Here is a 14,351-nt window from a genome sequence, read left to right as displayed (position 1 = left end):
TCCCAGAAGATGGTTGGCAGCGACTAAGCTTCTGTCTGCTTTTAGGCTGCATGTGAATTGAAAGCAAGGCTGTGAAAAGATTTTTAACATTTTTAACCAGGTGGTGATTTATGTTAAGACGTACAAATATGTAAAAAGAAAAAAAAAGCATGCAGATGTTGCAGAGCTTCATTCCTCAAATGAATATATTGCTAATATTTTGGGACTCGTTATTCATACTCCACTGGCTTGATCCTGATGGCCGTGTAATCGGCACACTATTTGAATGACTTGAATTGTTAGGCAACTGCTCTGTGTTCTCGTCTTTCTTCTGCACCATATGGCATGTTCTTCAGAAGCGTGTTTTAACAATGCAATTTGTGCAATGCAAATTGTGACTGCTCTGATCAGCAATTGCTTGACAGCCATGGAAGCAGACAAACTGTATTGACAAACTCGAGCCACTAGAGTGTGCGTTCCTGTTAGCTGTGTGCAACATTTTCAGTCTATGCTCTTAAATAAATCTGGTAGCATATTCCTGTCAAAAAGCTGTTAAAGAACTAAAATCATGACATCTGAAATTTGAAATCTGAAAATTTGTTTTACATAATATAGACAAAACCACACACATATGAGTCTGCACTTTCTAAAGTACTGTCTGAGATGCAAAGAGCAGTATGATTCATTTTCAGAAATTTGCACACACAAAACTGGCATTTCCATCAGTCTGATCAAAATCACAAGAGGCATTTTAAAAGACTGATCTTGTGAAAGATGTGGCAGCTTGAACACAATATAATTTAAAAGGTCATCATTAACTTTATTCTAAAATTTGGCATGCTTCGAGTGTATACAATTACTCAAGTGAATGGCCACTTTTGTGCAGGTCTGTTTGTTACATATAGTTTATAAAAAGCATATAATGACCATGCTGCTTTGCTAGTTATAAGCTTTTCTACAGCTGGGGCAGAGATACAACAGCCCAGTCATGCACAACACTGAGTATCTCAAAATACATATAGTGGATTAAATCATTAGTAAAGACTTTATCATGTAATGTACTTTTTTAAACGGCTGACATGAGTTGCCCATTTACATTTTACCCATATGTATTTTATATGTTAAATGATTTTATTTTATTTTATTTCCAACCATTTTACTTAATCGTGGTGTTATTTGTTAAAAATTAAAATGCTAAAAAATCTACAGTTGTCAATTGTTTTACATTAACATTCTTTAACCTTTCCATTGTTTGCAGTGTTAGGTCTAGACTTTCTAAAGTCTAGACCTAAAGGAGAATCTGCTTTAAATGTCTAAATATGTTACATGGTCAAAAAATGCTGTTTCATCGATTTTACTAACTCATTTTCCAAATATGTTCAGGACAACCATCACATAAAAAATATATTCTTACTCAAACTGAGACTTGGATAACTACAACATTTTACCACCATATCACATGTACAGTATGCTTTAGGTAGGGAAGGTGTGAACAGGATCCCCAATAGCTATACAACTGTTTTTAGGCAATAATATTGACATCTCTCATTAGATCCTGAGCATGCTGATATGCATTTACATTTCCTTAATCCCAAATACAGTTTTTATAGTGTATGTTTAATTGTCACAGCTTTTCAAATAATTTGTTAAAATTTAAGTTGATCTTTTATCTAAATGCCTGCATGCTTCATAAGTCAAGTCAAGTTTATTTCTATAGCGCTTTTCACAACAGACATTGTCTCAAAGCAGCTTTACAGAATTTAACAGTTAAGGTGAACGATGTGTATTTACCCATAATGAGCAGCCATGGCAACTGTGGCAAGCAAAAACTTCCTTAGATGTTATGAGGAAGAAACCTTGAGAGGAACCAGACTCAAAAGGGGAACCATCCTCATTTGGGTGACATCAAGAGTGTGAGATTATGAGTAATGTTCTTTCCTCTCTTATACAGTCATTTGAGATCATGAATCCAGGAGCTACTGAGCAACTCATAAAATAGCTCAACATTTGCGATCATCACAGATCCAACACCTTTCTCCATGCCGAACCTTTAAACACTGAAAGAGGTCCAAACTACACATGAAGTGGGATCCAAATGGCGCTGGATAAACATAAATATAATCGCAATAAGTGGACATTAGCTTGTAGACATTTAAAAGTTATGATCCTCTGTATCTAATATCATGTTTAATGATGACACCAGCAGTGTGAAATTCCTGTAATCGACTGTGAAACACCAAAGGTATTTTAGAAACAGGAACACACTACATTTTGGTGCCATGAATTTCTTTCTTTCGTTCTTTCTTTCTTTTTAAAAAAAGTAAGGATTAAAAAAGTAACAGACAATGCACTATATGGTATCGGAGTTACTTTATTTAAAAAGTAATGTGTTACACTATTTGTTACTGTCAGAAGTAACCGTGTTACAGTTGTCAAATGTAAGTTGTGTCTTTGTGGTTCGAAGGTCGTATCTACTGCAATAAACAGCAACTCCAATTTGTCGAAGCTCCTCCAGAAACTCCATGCCTCGACGAAGCTAGAAGCTAACCCGGTGTTATTGTTCTACATTGTTGATAGTTTTCATACTTAAGCTGTGAAAGAAACATTTTTAAGAGCTCAACACAACAACTTTTATGATGCAGAAGCCACTTTAATTTTTGATTTTGAATATATTATTCAGCTTGTTTTGATATTTATTTCAGAAATCCTTGTTATATATTCCGTTATCCTTGTTATATATTCCTTTTTGAATGAAGTAACTAGTAACTGTAACTAGTTACTATTTCTTAATAACTAGCACAACACTGGTAGTCACATACCATTTATTGGTATAACTGTTGTCAGAAATATTAGAATGAGAAATATTAGAATGTTTAGGATATTAAAATTATGCATGATATCTAGTAGTGTATAAAACTGAAACATTACCTAAAGACATAAATACATGACTGTTTTCACTTCATGTGGACATTTAGTTGTTTTTATTCAAAAATAAATAAAAGACTCAGAAGGTTTTCCCTTCTAGTTACTAGGATTAAGGTTGGGGATGGAATTAGGGGATAGTTCGCTAGCAGCTGTGTGTGTGTATGTGTGTGTGTGTGTGTACGGTACTGAACTCTACCAACTGGCGCTGTGAGTCACGTGGTTGGCGTGCCAGGCGCTCGGATTCCCGCGTGAACACGGAGAGCGCGCGCTTGTCCTGCGCCTGAGCTAGAACCGGAGCTTGGTTTAAATCCCTCACGGCTCGCAGTTATACAGGCAAAAAAAAGGACAAAGAAATGTATTTAAAATGATCCGTCTTTAAATCCTTTAAAAATAAAGTAGCCAGAGTGATTGTATCCCCTGTGAGTAAACTGGACCCATTGACTCTCTTCCTAACACTGTCTGGTGTAACACACTAAACCAGCCAAGTGTTCTTTATAGAGCTGATCCAATTCTCTGTGTGTGTATCATCTAGAGTTACTTTACCCTCTGCTCGCTCTGATTTACTTTTATTGTTTATTTCGGCTAGCTTTGGTCAGTGTAATGTCTTCTCAGGGAGAGAGAGAGAGAGAGAGAGAGAGAGAGAGAGAGAGAGACTCTCCGTATACGGCGCTCAGTTTTTACACTGACATAAATGGACATTTACAGGCAGAGTGGATGTGAACTTTTATTTATTTATTTTATCACGTGTGATATTTCGGTTAAATCTCTGCGAATGGCGCCCTACCTCGTTTCACGAGTGAATTACGGGAGGTGACAGAAGCGCCGTCTGCGTTGTGTTGAACTCGTCCGCTCGCGAAGCGCGAGAGCAGCAGTCGCTCGTGTGTGTGTGTGTGTGTGTGTGTGTGTGAGCGTGTTTCTGGGCTGGAGTTAAAGAGAGTATGTTTATCACTCAGGAGGGACAGAGGGAGGGGAACGAGACGCTTCCGTTGGTGTCGGCAGGTGCCCTCCCCTCATCACATTTCTAGCACTGACATGGTGCCACTTCTGCACAATTCCGGCTCTCAGGCGGCTCGTGCACTCGGAGCTAGAGCGGCGCGGATGCTCGCCACTTGCAGGCAGGTGACTCGCACAATCAGGCGAAGACCCTCGCTGTAGCCGGCATACCTCCTAATAAAGACACCAAACCCCGCCGAGGAGAATCTGAACTCTGTCACCGACCAGGATCTCTGCGCAAAGTTTTCCTCGGTGCCCAATCACATTATATGCGCGCCTCGCCGGTGCCAAGCGCGCGTGTCCGTCCGGCGCTGGCGATGCAATGCCGCGCGACCACGGCGCCGACGAAAGCACCTCTGGCCTCTGGATGAAAGCGTCTCCGGGGCGCCGGGGCGAAAACTACGGCTTGAAGGATGTGGAGGGCGGACGGGGGGCGATGAGCGGCACCGAGAGTGCGAGGAGAGCCCGGGGCGCGCGTCTCAGTCTGCTCGGCAAGCCGCTGACATACGGCGCGCAGAGCGGCCGGCGGAACGCGCGCTACCGGAAGCTGCAGAACTACCTGTATAACGTCCTGGAGAGACCGCGCGCCTGGGCCTTTGTCTACCACGCGTTTGTGTGAGTGTCTCCTCTCTGCAACAGTCAATCTGCATGAAGTCTGGTTCACTCTCACTTGTTGATTTAATGCGCACAGATTTATCATCACCACCTGCGATCTATGATTCCCCATGAGTCCTTTTTTAATGATTTTACTTGACACGAATGAATGTGTCTTACAATAGCTATGGATATTGAGGCTTTGGGCATTAGAAGTTCCTCTAACCAAGCCTTTTTATACTTTAAGTATTAAGGAAGTTTTATTTCAGTACAGCAGCTGTAATAGCGAGTAGGACATCAGCAGGCATCATCATTCACAGGGTTTGTCTAAGGATGCACTGCTCACATACTGAGTATTGGAGTATTGGTAGTAGGACAGATACCGGCCTAAAGATAAAGTTTGCTTATGGTCTGGTTGCTGTTTTGACTTATTTATTATTTGGTACTTTTTTAATTGGTGTAGATTGGGCACACAGATCCTGCCTCAAACCCAAAATGTCACGTGTCAGTCTGTTGTCTAGGTTGATAGTCAGAGGTCTGAAATTGGTGTCATATTATTAATATGAATGGGGAAAAGTCGGATCCTCAATTTCAATGCAATAGTTGTATTGCATCAAGTCATACAGAAGTTTTTCAGGTCACTCTAATTACTAGCTATTTATTTCCTATCTCTATTTTAACATATTGAAGTTTTGCTTTTAGCTCTCATGCAAAAGGTTCCATAGCTGTTTATCAATTGTTATATTGGTGTGAACTTGCACACTTAAAAACCCTACAACTTTCATTTAATTTCTGCTTAACACATATAAACAAAAGGGGAAAATATTATTCAGTAATCAGGATGTTTCTGATAAGTGAAAACAAACACCGTTGGCTTGTTCTCCGTTGATGGCAAAGTGTTTTGACTTTCTGCAAACCTCCTTTTAAGAGAGTTCTACAAGCTGCTGTGTAATGCGATCAGGGGAGGCAAGCTGTCACTTGGCTGGTATGATTGGGGCTCTAAAAGGGGTTGCAAGGCAGGATGTTGTTTTATTTGTACAGACAGCACAGCAGAGGCTACAGAGGTTAAGTTGTTACATCTGCAGAGACCACATCATCTCACACCAGTTAGAACATCATACCTTTATGTCACAGATTTAGCTTGATCAAAAAAATAACAGGGAAACTGAGGTTTCTCAGGAAAGAAAGCTCATTCATATAAAGCTGCATTATGTGCTAAATTCACTATGATGCTTTATGGGCGTACGGTATTGGGTTCATTTGGAAAAAGTAAAGTTTTGTAGTAGCGCCTCTGAGACTTGTGATTTTCTTATAACGCTTTGAGGCAGTTAGATAATTGTGTGAGAAACATGAGACGGGGAACCAATGACAAAGCCAAAAATGAAATTCCTTTCATCAGACGCAGGTACACGGTGAAGCATGTTGGTATTAAAAATATAACAACTTGCTCTGTATTTTATTTTTATTCTTTATCTTATTCTTTATCTGCACTAGACAGAGCTTTTTGTTTCTTCTCATGCAAAACTTTTATTGACTAAGCATATATACACATACATTGTACATTTTGGTTCTAGACTTGTGTATTTGTAATGTATCCAATTTTATTGCAGATGGTAGTAACTGATAGTAGATGTTATATCCACTAGATAGTATTTAGACTTCCGAATACCACTGTTTTAGCTTGTTAAAATTAGTTTTTAAATTCAATCCATTCAATTAAAATGATTGTTCTTTAGCTCTTTATATGTCACTACAGTGCACTAATATAGCAGGTCATTTCACAGTGCCTGCACAATTACATTCCCCAACATTAACACCACTACACCTGCTATACGCACAGATATTGCATGGAACAGGTGTAGTGGTGTTAATGATGCTGCAGTTACGTGCAGGAATTTCCCTTATTAAAGCCAAGTGTCAACACTTTTGCCCACCAAAATGGTGTGCTGAACTAACACTGGTGGTCTTTCTGTTAATTTGTATCATCCATGCCACTTCTTCACTTCATGTCATTTTACTTACTGTGACCAAATGTGTTCTTCCTTATACACCACGTGAATAACAACAATGAGATGAAAAGATCTATCAGTATTCATATGTGACCAAAATTAAGAATAAAAGTTGTTAAAAAGACCGGTATGACTGTGGTCAATATTTGTGAACTATGTAAGAAAGAATGGAGTAAAAACAAATATTTGTAATTGATTGTCTTTTGGGCAGGAGAATTAGTTATTGCTCTTAGATGAAGTTTGAGTTAATATACACCTACAAAAACTATTTGAAAGTACATAAGAGGAGCAAAACTATTGTTTTTTACTATATACACTGAAGACGTTTGGGTTTAAAATTGAAAAAATTAATATAAGAGTGGATTAGAATTTCAACTTTCCCCCATCTCCTGATATTAACATCTAGATTTGTTTAAAATAATTATGACACTTTAAAACAGGACACCTTTGATGGCAGACCACCATGTTCTTAGGCTAACAGTTAACATAACATGGAATATTGTGTTTTATATCTCTAGCTGTGGACATTTTACTGTAGTTCAGTGGTTAGAACATTTGTCTGGTTGGGGGTTTCAAAACTTGAAAGTGGAGTTCACATGTTATCCCTGGGCTTTAGGTCTTTCCTCTTCTTACTCCAGTTCAAAGACATGTATATCTATGTATGTATACAGACTGATTCATTCACACACTGCAGACAATTTGAAGTGGGTTGGTACACTATGTCATTTGCCTTCTGTCCGAGTGGATTTGGGCAAATCAGATATTCATTTTTTGCAATAACTACATCAATCCATAAAATGTTTTTGATTTGGGAATGTGGGAATGTGGAGGTGGGTTTCCACCCATCACTTCAGTAGGTGAAATGCATGCTTAATTGGCTTACGGTTTGTATGTTCCTCGTCTTGCTGCTTGAAGTTTTTCCCTATTATATTGGTTGCATTTCTTTGTAAATTGGCAGACAGTCTTCATTCTGTACTTACCGTCTGTTCCAGAAGCAGCCATGCATGCCCAAGCTATGACAGTACCAATTAGCTTGTATGTTTTGTATCACAAGCATATTCTTTTTTTTTTCTGCACACTTTTGCCTTCACATCATTTCGGAAAGGAAATAATCTTGGTTCAAACAGATTTTTGACACATATTCACAGGCTTGCTAGATGGATGTGAAATGCTCGGAGGAAATGGTGCTGGAGAAGAGCCCAAACAATTGGTATGATAAAAGGTGTGTGCTACTACTGAGCAAAACCTCAGTTCATACAGTAGAGAAACCTGATTCAAAACACCACTGAGGTGCTGTGGAGCATCTATCTAGTACAATAGGCTCAAGCAGCTAAGCAGCTCCACGTGGTATACATACATGTGTCAAGCCTTGTTGTCCATGTTCGCACGCACAAGAGGGTTATCCAGGTGCTTCTTACTGCCTTTGGTAGTGAAAGAAATTCAGTGGAAATATCCAGACTGTCTGTTTGCAGATTACACACACAAAGTTAACACCATTCATGCAGTTTAAATAGTTTGATGTGCTACACCCTAGTTTAAGTGGGTCTTTTAAAAAATATAATTTGTATAACAGCATTGAGCATATAGAGGTCAGTTATACAGCCGTGAATAAAGCAGCACTTTGTCTAGCACACTAGGATAAAGCTTTTATATTGTACATAGCCATTGTCCACAGAACCATTGTAAAAGAATGAGTTACAATAACTTATCCACTCGGTGGGTTGTGTGCTGGGTGGGTAGTGTTGTTGTTCAGCTTGGGTTACTGTCTCAGTGGAGTTTCAAATATTCTCTCTGTGTTCACATGGGTTTCCTCTGGGTTCTCCAGTTTCCTCCCACCTGCCAAAAGCATTTCTGTAGGCGGTCTAGCTACAGTAGGTCAAATTGCCGCTAGGTGTGAATGAGGATGTGTGTTCATGGTGCCCGAGAGTGCTTTATGGGGATCCATTTTCAGTGGATAAAAAGCTCTTATTTTTCTTTTAAAGGATCCAACTTATTCTATAAATTGGTCGTGATAATGTCGTTTTGACTTAAACTAAACAAAAAAACTGTAAATTCATTGACTGTTGAGGTAACCTGTGCTGAATAGTCATTTTGTGGGAGATGAGGACATTGAGAACTCTGATGAGATGATCACTTTGACTTTAACCAGTGCTGATTCTTTCATTCATGTTGGTTCCCACCGCTATCATAGTCAAAACATGTCTCTGGAAATAAAACATAAGCTGCTAGTTCTCACAGTTAAAAGGTGTTTTAAACCCAGCATTGGCTCTCACTCAATGGAAAAAAGATCTTAGACGAACTCAAACAAATTACAGATCATGAAAATGTGCAAAGAGGTGATGATAAACACGGTGTCATGCCTGTGTTCCTGGGGGAGTATGAATAGTGGAAGGAAAATCTTTGCAGAGCGACACTGTTTGATCCCCTCAAGGGGCACCTGACATTAGGCAGAGCTAAAATCCCATGGGCACGGCGGTACTCAGCTTTGACGGCACATAAAAGAGAATACGCAGCATTGCTGGACAATTTCTTTCCTATCAATGCCTTTGTGTGCAGTATTGTGAGGTTTCCACTGATTTATTACTTTACAAAAATGGTTTTAGTTACAATATCTTTGTTCAATAAATGTGTTCATTAAAAGTCATGCACAATGTTTATGAATAATTGTAATGAATGAAAGTATTATTAATGCATTAAAGATAAAATGATATATTGAAAAATGAAACGTTTTTAGTGTATTCTCAGAACAATTTATATATATATTACACACATTCACACTTAAACAATTTATATGCTTTTTTAGAGTTGGGAATAAGCCAGAGAAACAACAAACAAAAGAGAAAAGACAGTAATCATCAGCATCATCACCTTGTAGCCTGTTTCAAAGTATATTTATAAGTGTGCAGCACTTTGCAACACAGTCTCAAAATGTAGTGTTCCCATCATTTGGGGGTTGTATAGCGGACATTTCTCAGACAGTTTCATTTTAATTTATGTATATATTTATACAAAGCTGCTTTGCTGTTATGTGCATTGTTAACAGTACTCTAGAAATAAAATGTAGTTAAATTGTATTGAATTCAAGTTGCCATCTATACAAATAATGATGACTTTTTACTGTTATTTTTTTTCTCCTGAAGTGAACTTAAAAAAAAATACAATGGGGACTTTAGACAGGAGTCATGAATGTGAGATACATCTACTAGTTTTGTAACTAGTAGCTACAAAATGTCTCTTATTTAGTATTAAGTGAGTATGTTTGGCTAAATTTACCAAAAAGAGTTTGGAGGTTGACTTTTTCAGCTTCCCAACAGCTCATTGCCATTTTTCAAAACAGTTTAAGATATAATGGTAGTGGTTGTTTTTTTTCTTTTTCTAGCTATAGTTCTAAGTTTCACAAAATCAGTAACATCACTATGCATTGCATTTTTTTAAAAAAGTATTATTGTTAGCCTGAATCTACACAGCAGTGCAAATATGCACCGACCAGAAACAGTAAGCACTCCTGCAATGTTATTGCACCCTGTTGTGCCTACACTTTAAAGCTGAGAATCAAACCCAGACATCACTATTCAAGCAAATGAGAAGCTTTTTTAGTTATTGAAGATGAATGAATGTAGAAAAGAGTTAATTGATGTTTTGGTACTTTTACAGTAGAAAGAAATGGGAAAAAGAACAGTGAATACAGATAGATTATCTAACATCCTTTGAAAAAAACATGGAATGATTCCACACTAGGGCTGGGTAATATGATGATATAATATTGATATTGTGATAAACTTTGTCAGAATTTTCACAATTTACATATTGTTATATAGCCCTTTTTCATCATTCATTTTAACTAGCTGCCAACGTATGTGTTGCTAAATAAAAATGTAACTGTTAAAACTAAAAAAAGTTTCATTTCATTTGAAAATGTAATTGTTGAAAGAGTAATTGGTTTATTATTTCATTTATTTGATGATTTAAATTAGAACATTCTCAAGTTCTTAAAAAGTGTTAAACCATTTATTTTTTGCTTTTATTAAACAATTACTATGCCTTTGCTGATAGTTTGTTCACATCACATTTTTCAAAATGACCTCATTCATCATAGGAATTTATTCATAAATGATGGCATGATAATTTGTCCTATTATCTGGATATATTTCATAAAGTTTGTATTTTCACTGTATTTGATTTGTAAGTAGATGCAGAAACATTTCTTTCTCCTTTAAAGAATTTTTTTTCTCTCGAAACACCTGACATTTTTTTTCCTTCTTTGCTTCTGAAATATACTCTGGGGTTCGGAAAAACTGAATCATGCTATCAAAAGTAGGAGAAAAAAAGGAAATATTCATTATTTTTAATTATTGGTACTTGTAGAAGGAGTGATTATTCTGCATGATACATTTTTTCCTCTAAGATGTTCTGTATATAAAAGTTTTATAGTCTGATGCAGAGTGGTCTAGCATTTGGGGGCAGGAGGAGTAGTGAACCTGCTGGCGGATTGGTGCCTCAGTCTTTTTTTTCTCACCAAAATGTCGTTCTTCTGATGCAATTATGAAGCTGTTTTGCAGCAGTGCATGTGAATGATATTGTGCTGCGTTTACATTTGCACGCTGCTTTGATCATGGCATGCTAGTGATGTTTGAATTAGTGAAGTACATTACTTTTTGACTGCAGTTCTGATACTTCTTCATTTTGAGTCCCACAAAAATGAAACATAAAAGATTCCATATTGCTTTCATGATGTACGAAGGTTTCAGGAGCTCAGTCTTAATGGAAGCAGACTCTTGAACTGAGATAAAACCAATTTGGAAAAAATGCATTTATTTATTTTGCTTTATTATGTTGCTTTTAAAATTTTTTTGTTTCTCTTGAAGTGACCTGTGCCTTGTAGTTATGTTTTTGTGGCTTTGTTTCCATTGCTAATAATAAATACTCTGGTGTCCAGAGGATCAGCATGAACTACTTTACAGTACATTAGGTTCTAACTGACAGAGTTCATGGGTAAATCTAACCACAAATGTTCCCTCCTCTTAAGTGTCATTGTGTGCTTATGTGATTTAACCAGCGAGGGTGGGTTAGTGTACATATTCCTACCCAAAGCAAAATAACGTAACACTTTCAGTCTGATTCATGTTGGAAATTTGTTCAAACAATAAAATAGTCTGCCTTCTTTTAATGTCTTTTGCACGCATGGAAGAGTAAAAAGCGAGCTGTGGTGTCATGAACACAGACGTTTTATTGGCCTTTTCAAGATTCTGCTTTTGTTGTGGTGATTTTTCATGAACTTGCTTTGATGTGCCGTGAGGACGGAATCTTTGCACATATGCTTAACTGCTAATGAGATATATTTAACAATGCTAGCTTTTCCATTTGTAATCAGGAACATCAGGATCAGCTTATTTAGTCTGGCTTGTTATCCTTTTATATGGTGTCTGATAAAGTGTACCAACATTAAAAGGAACTGGCACCCAAACTGTGTAGCGTACTTCAAAGTCTATAACTGAAATAATCAGTACCCACTCTTTATATCATGTACCACATACAACGTTTCACAGCAGATTTCAAATAGCAATTTCCGTTTATTTATTGAAGGATGTAATGTTTCTCCCATCGTTTTTTCATGTACTATGTAGGTTTTTGGATACAGAGAAATAATAGGATCATGCAATTCTCTCAAGGACTAACAAAGTACTTACAAGTTCCTTATTCATCCTTTATATCCTATATCCTTTAGGCAACGAATGTGTCAGTGTATTTTATTAATTTTTTTTTATTATATTATTGTAAAAACCGTATATATCTCTTTCATAATACACAGCACAAAAAAACTTTAGTCCATGCAGAACCGTTTGGTCAACTACACATCTTCTGTGCAGTAGACTGTGTTCCCAGTTTAAACACTTTCTGCTTATATTAACAGAATATAACACCACTGCAATATTTGTAATTTATAAGCTTCCAAAATATCATTTGGAGTTAGTTCAAGTTTACTGGAAATCCAAGTAAGTAAACAGCAATAAATCCTATTACTCATTATTTGTGTTTATTTGAAAAGGTTTGGCTTGTATTTTAAAAGCATTCTCTTTTTCCATTTAGCAACGCTGATGTTATTTTGCTTTATTGGTGAAGCTGTATTTACCTTTACCTTTTTTTGCTTGTAAAAACTGTATACAGCTAGATAACTGGCAAATGATTTTAATTATAATTTCTCAACTAATAAAGTAAATTAAAAAAATGTTATGCATTTTAAGGCTTAATGAACTTCTAACGTGTTACATAGGACTTTAAATGGCATTTTTACAAAGTTGTCATTCCTTATACCACTATAAAATTATAATATTAAATGATAAACATTTTATAGAATATTTTAACCTAATCGCACAACCTGAAAATATATATCTTTTAATACAAACAGATTTTTGCGATTTTTTTCTTCAACATTTTTACTGTAATAGAAATTCTGGGTTCAGACAAGGCATTAATTAACAATTCACACCAACAGCCTTGATTGCTTATTAAAGTTATTATTTTTTTTCCCACAAATATCTAGTAGAGCATCCAGACTCCCTTGTTATTGTGTGCAGTGCAGCCAACATTTAAATGTAAAATCAGCACAGTGTCAAAACAGAGCGTTGCAGTTTATTCATTTTACACACATTTGGATTTGTATAATGTTGTTTCCATTTAGAGTGTTGTTCCTTCTATGGCAAGTATTTAAACTTTCACAGTGACACAGGTTTAATACAGGCAAAATTGCATTTTGGATTTGTTGAAAATTTGAAAGAGAGTGTTTTGCGCTCTGTGAGGATTGTGAAATAGAATTATTGTTCCTGGCATTCAGCAGAAGATGGAAAACCAAGCGCCATAATAGGTTTTATTGGATAATTAAGATTTTTTTTTTGTTTTATGTGAGATTTATATATAACTTTTATTTACTCATAATCCCTGAAGTATGAGCTTATGAGGCACTTGATATCTGGTTTCTGCATCTTGCTCTACTCAGACGCTCATATTACCTCCACTGCTGGAGCTGGAGCTCCACATTCCTGCTCCTGTTTGTGTTGGGCCACTGAGCATAGATCTGAGAGGTCCTTACTCTTACTTGTACTTCTCAGTACAACAGCTGGACCACCCAGTCCACTAAACATGTTTTCAGCTGAGGCTGCAGCCCAAGTGTCAACCTCTACCTCAACTCAGCTTTGGATCTGGAAGCCTGGTCTTAGTGTAATAGACAAACCTCACCAGGGACAACTGTCCAGTTTAAAAATACAAAGAATGCCAACATGCTCTATGAAGTGCTCCAATGAATACATTCTGTCCTGCTGCCAGTGACCTTGTAAAATAAAGGAAGTGATGCCTTACAACATGAGACACATGATGATGTCCTTGAAAGGCCACTGTATACTTAAGCGCGTGGGAATCAGACATTAAAGCTAAAATAGAAACGCACCAATCGAAAGGACAGAGGAAACATTAAGCCATTAGTTGTGGCACCTGATATCAGATAAAAGCCAGAGCAGAGGTGGGGTTGTCTGTTATAGCATGGTTCTGACTGGCAGTGAGCAGCCGCAGGCTCACAGGAAACTTGGTGATCTTTGGCCATATGCCTCATCGCTTTTTGTGCCAGGGGAAAACAGTGACAGGGACAATTGGGTAAATGTGAGTTAGACACCATGCTCATACACATTGCTTTGCAAAAGAGTAGGGTATATTTAATCGGAAAATTGAAATTGAAAAGTAATTTTCCAACTGCACTAGGTGTTAGATAGGGATTTTTGTGGGGTGGTATTTGTTGCCATTGTAATACTGAGTTTTTAATCACCTTTGAACATTAGTTATTTATTTTTATTTGAAGTTATT

The 14,351-nt window shown here is 37.0% G+C and overlaps 1 protein-coding gene across 3 annotated transcripts in view; it reads left to right on the top strand.

Moving 5' to 3' along the window:
* The first annotated feature begins 3,602 nt into the window (after positions 1-3,602).
* Positions 3,603-14,351, top strand: part of kcnq5a (potassium voltage-gated channel, KQT-like subfamily, member 5a) — a 123,933-nt gene continuing 113,184 nt past the window's right edge. For all 3 annotated transcript variants that reach the window (XM_046863612.1, XM_046863601.1, XM_046863592.1), the window contains exon 1: positions 3,603-4,512. In XM_046863612.1, coding sequence (XP_046719568.1) covers positions 4,220-4,512 — 293 coding nt within the window. In that variant the 5' untranslated portion in view covers positions 3,603-4,219. The remainder of the gene's footprint in view (positions 4,513-14,351) is intronic.

The sequence above is a fragment of the Silurus meridionalis genome, chromosome 2, assembly GCF_014805685.1.
Source record: "Silurus meridionalis isolate SWU-2019-XX chromosome 2, ASM1480568v1, whole genome shotgun sequence".
NCBI lineage: Eukaryota > Metazoa > Chordata > Actinopteri > Siluriformes > Siluridae > Silurus > Silurus meridionalis.
This window is presented reverse-complemented; position numbering and strand designations above follow the sequence as displayed.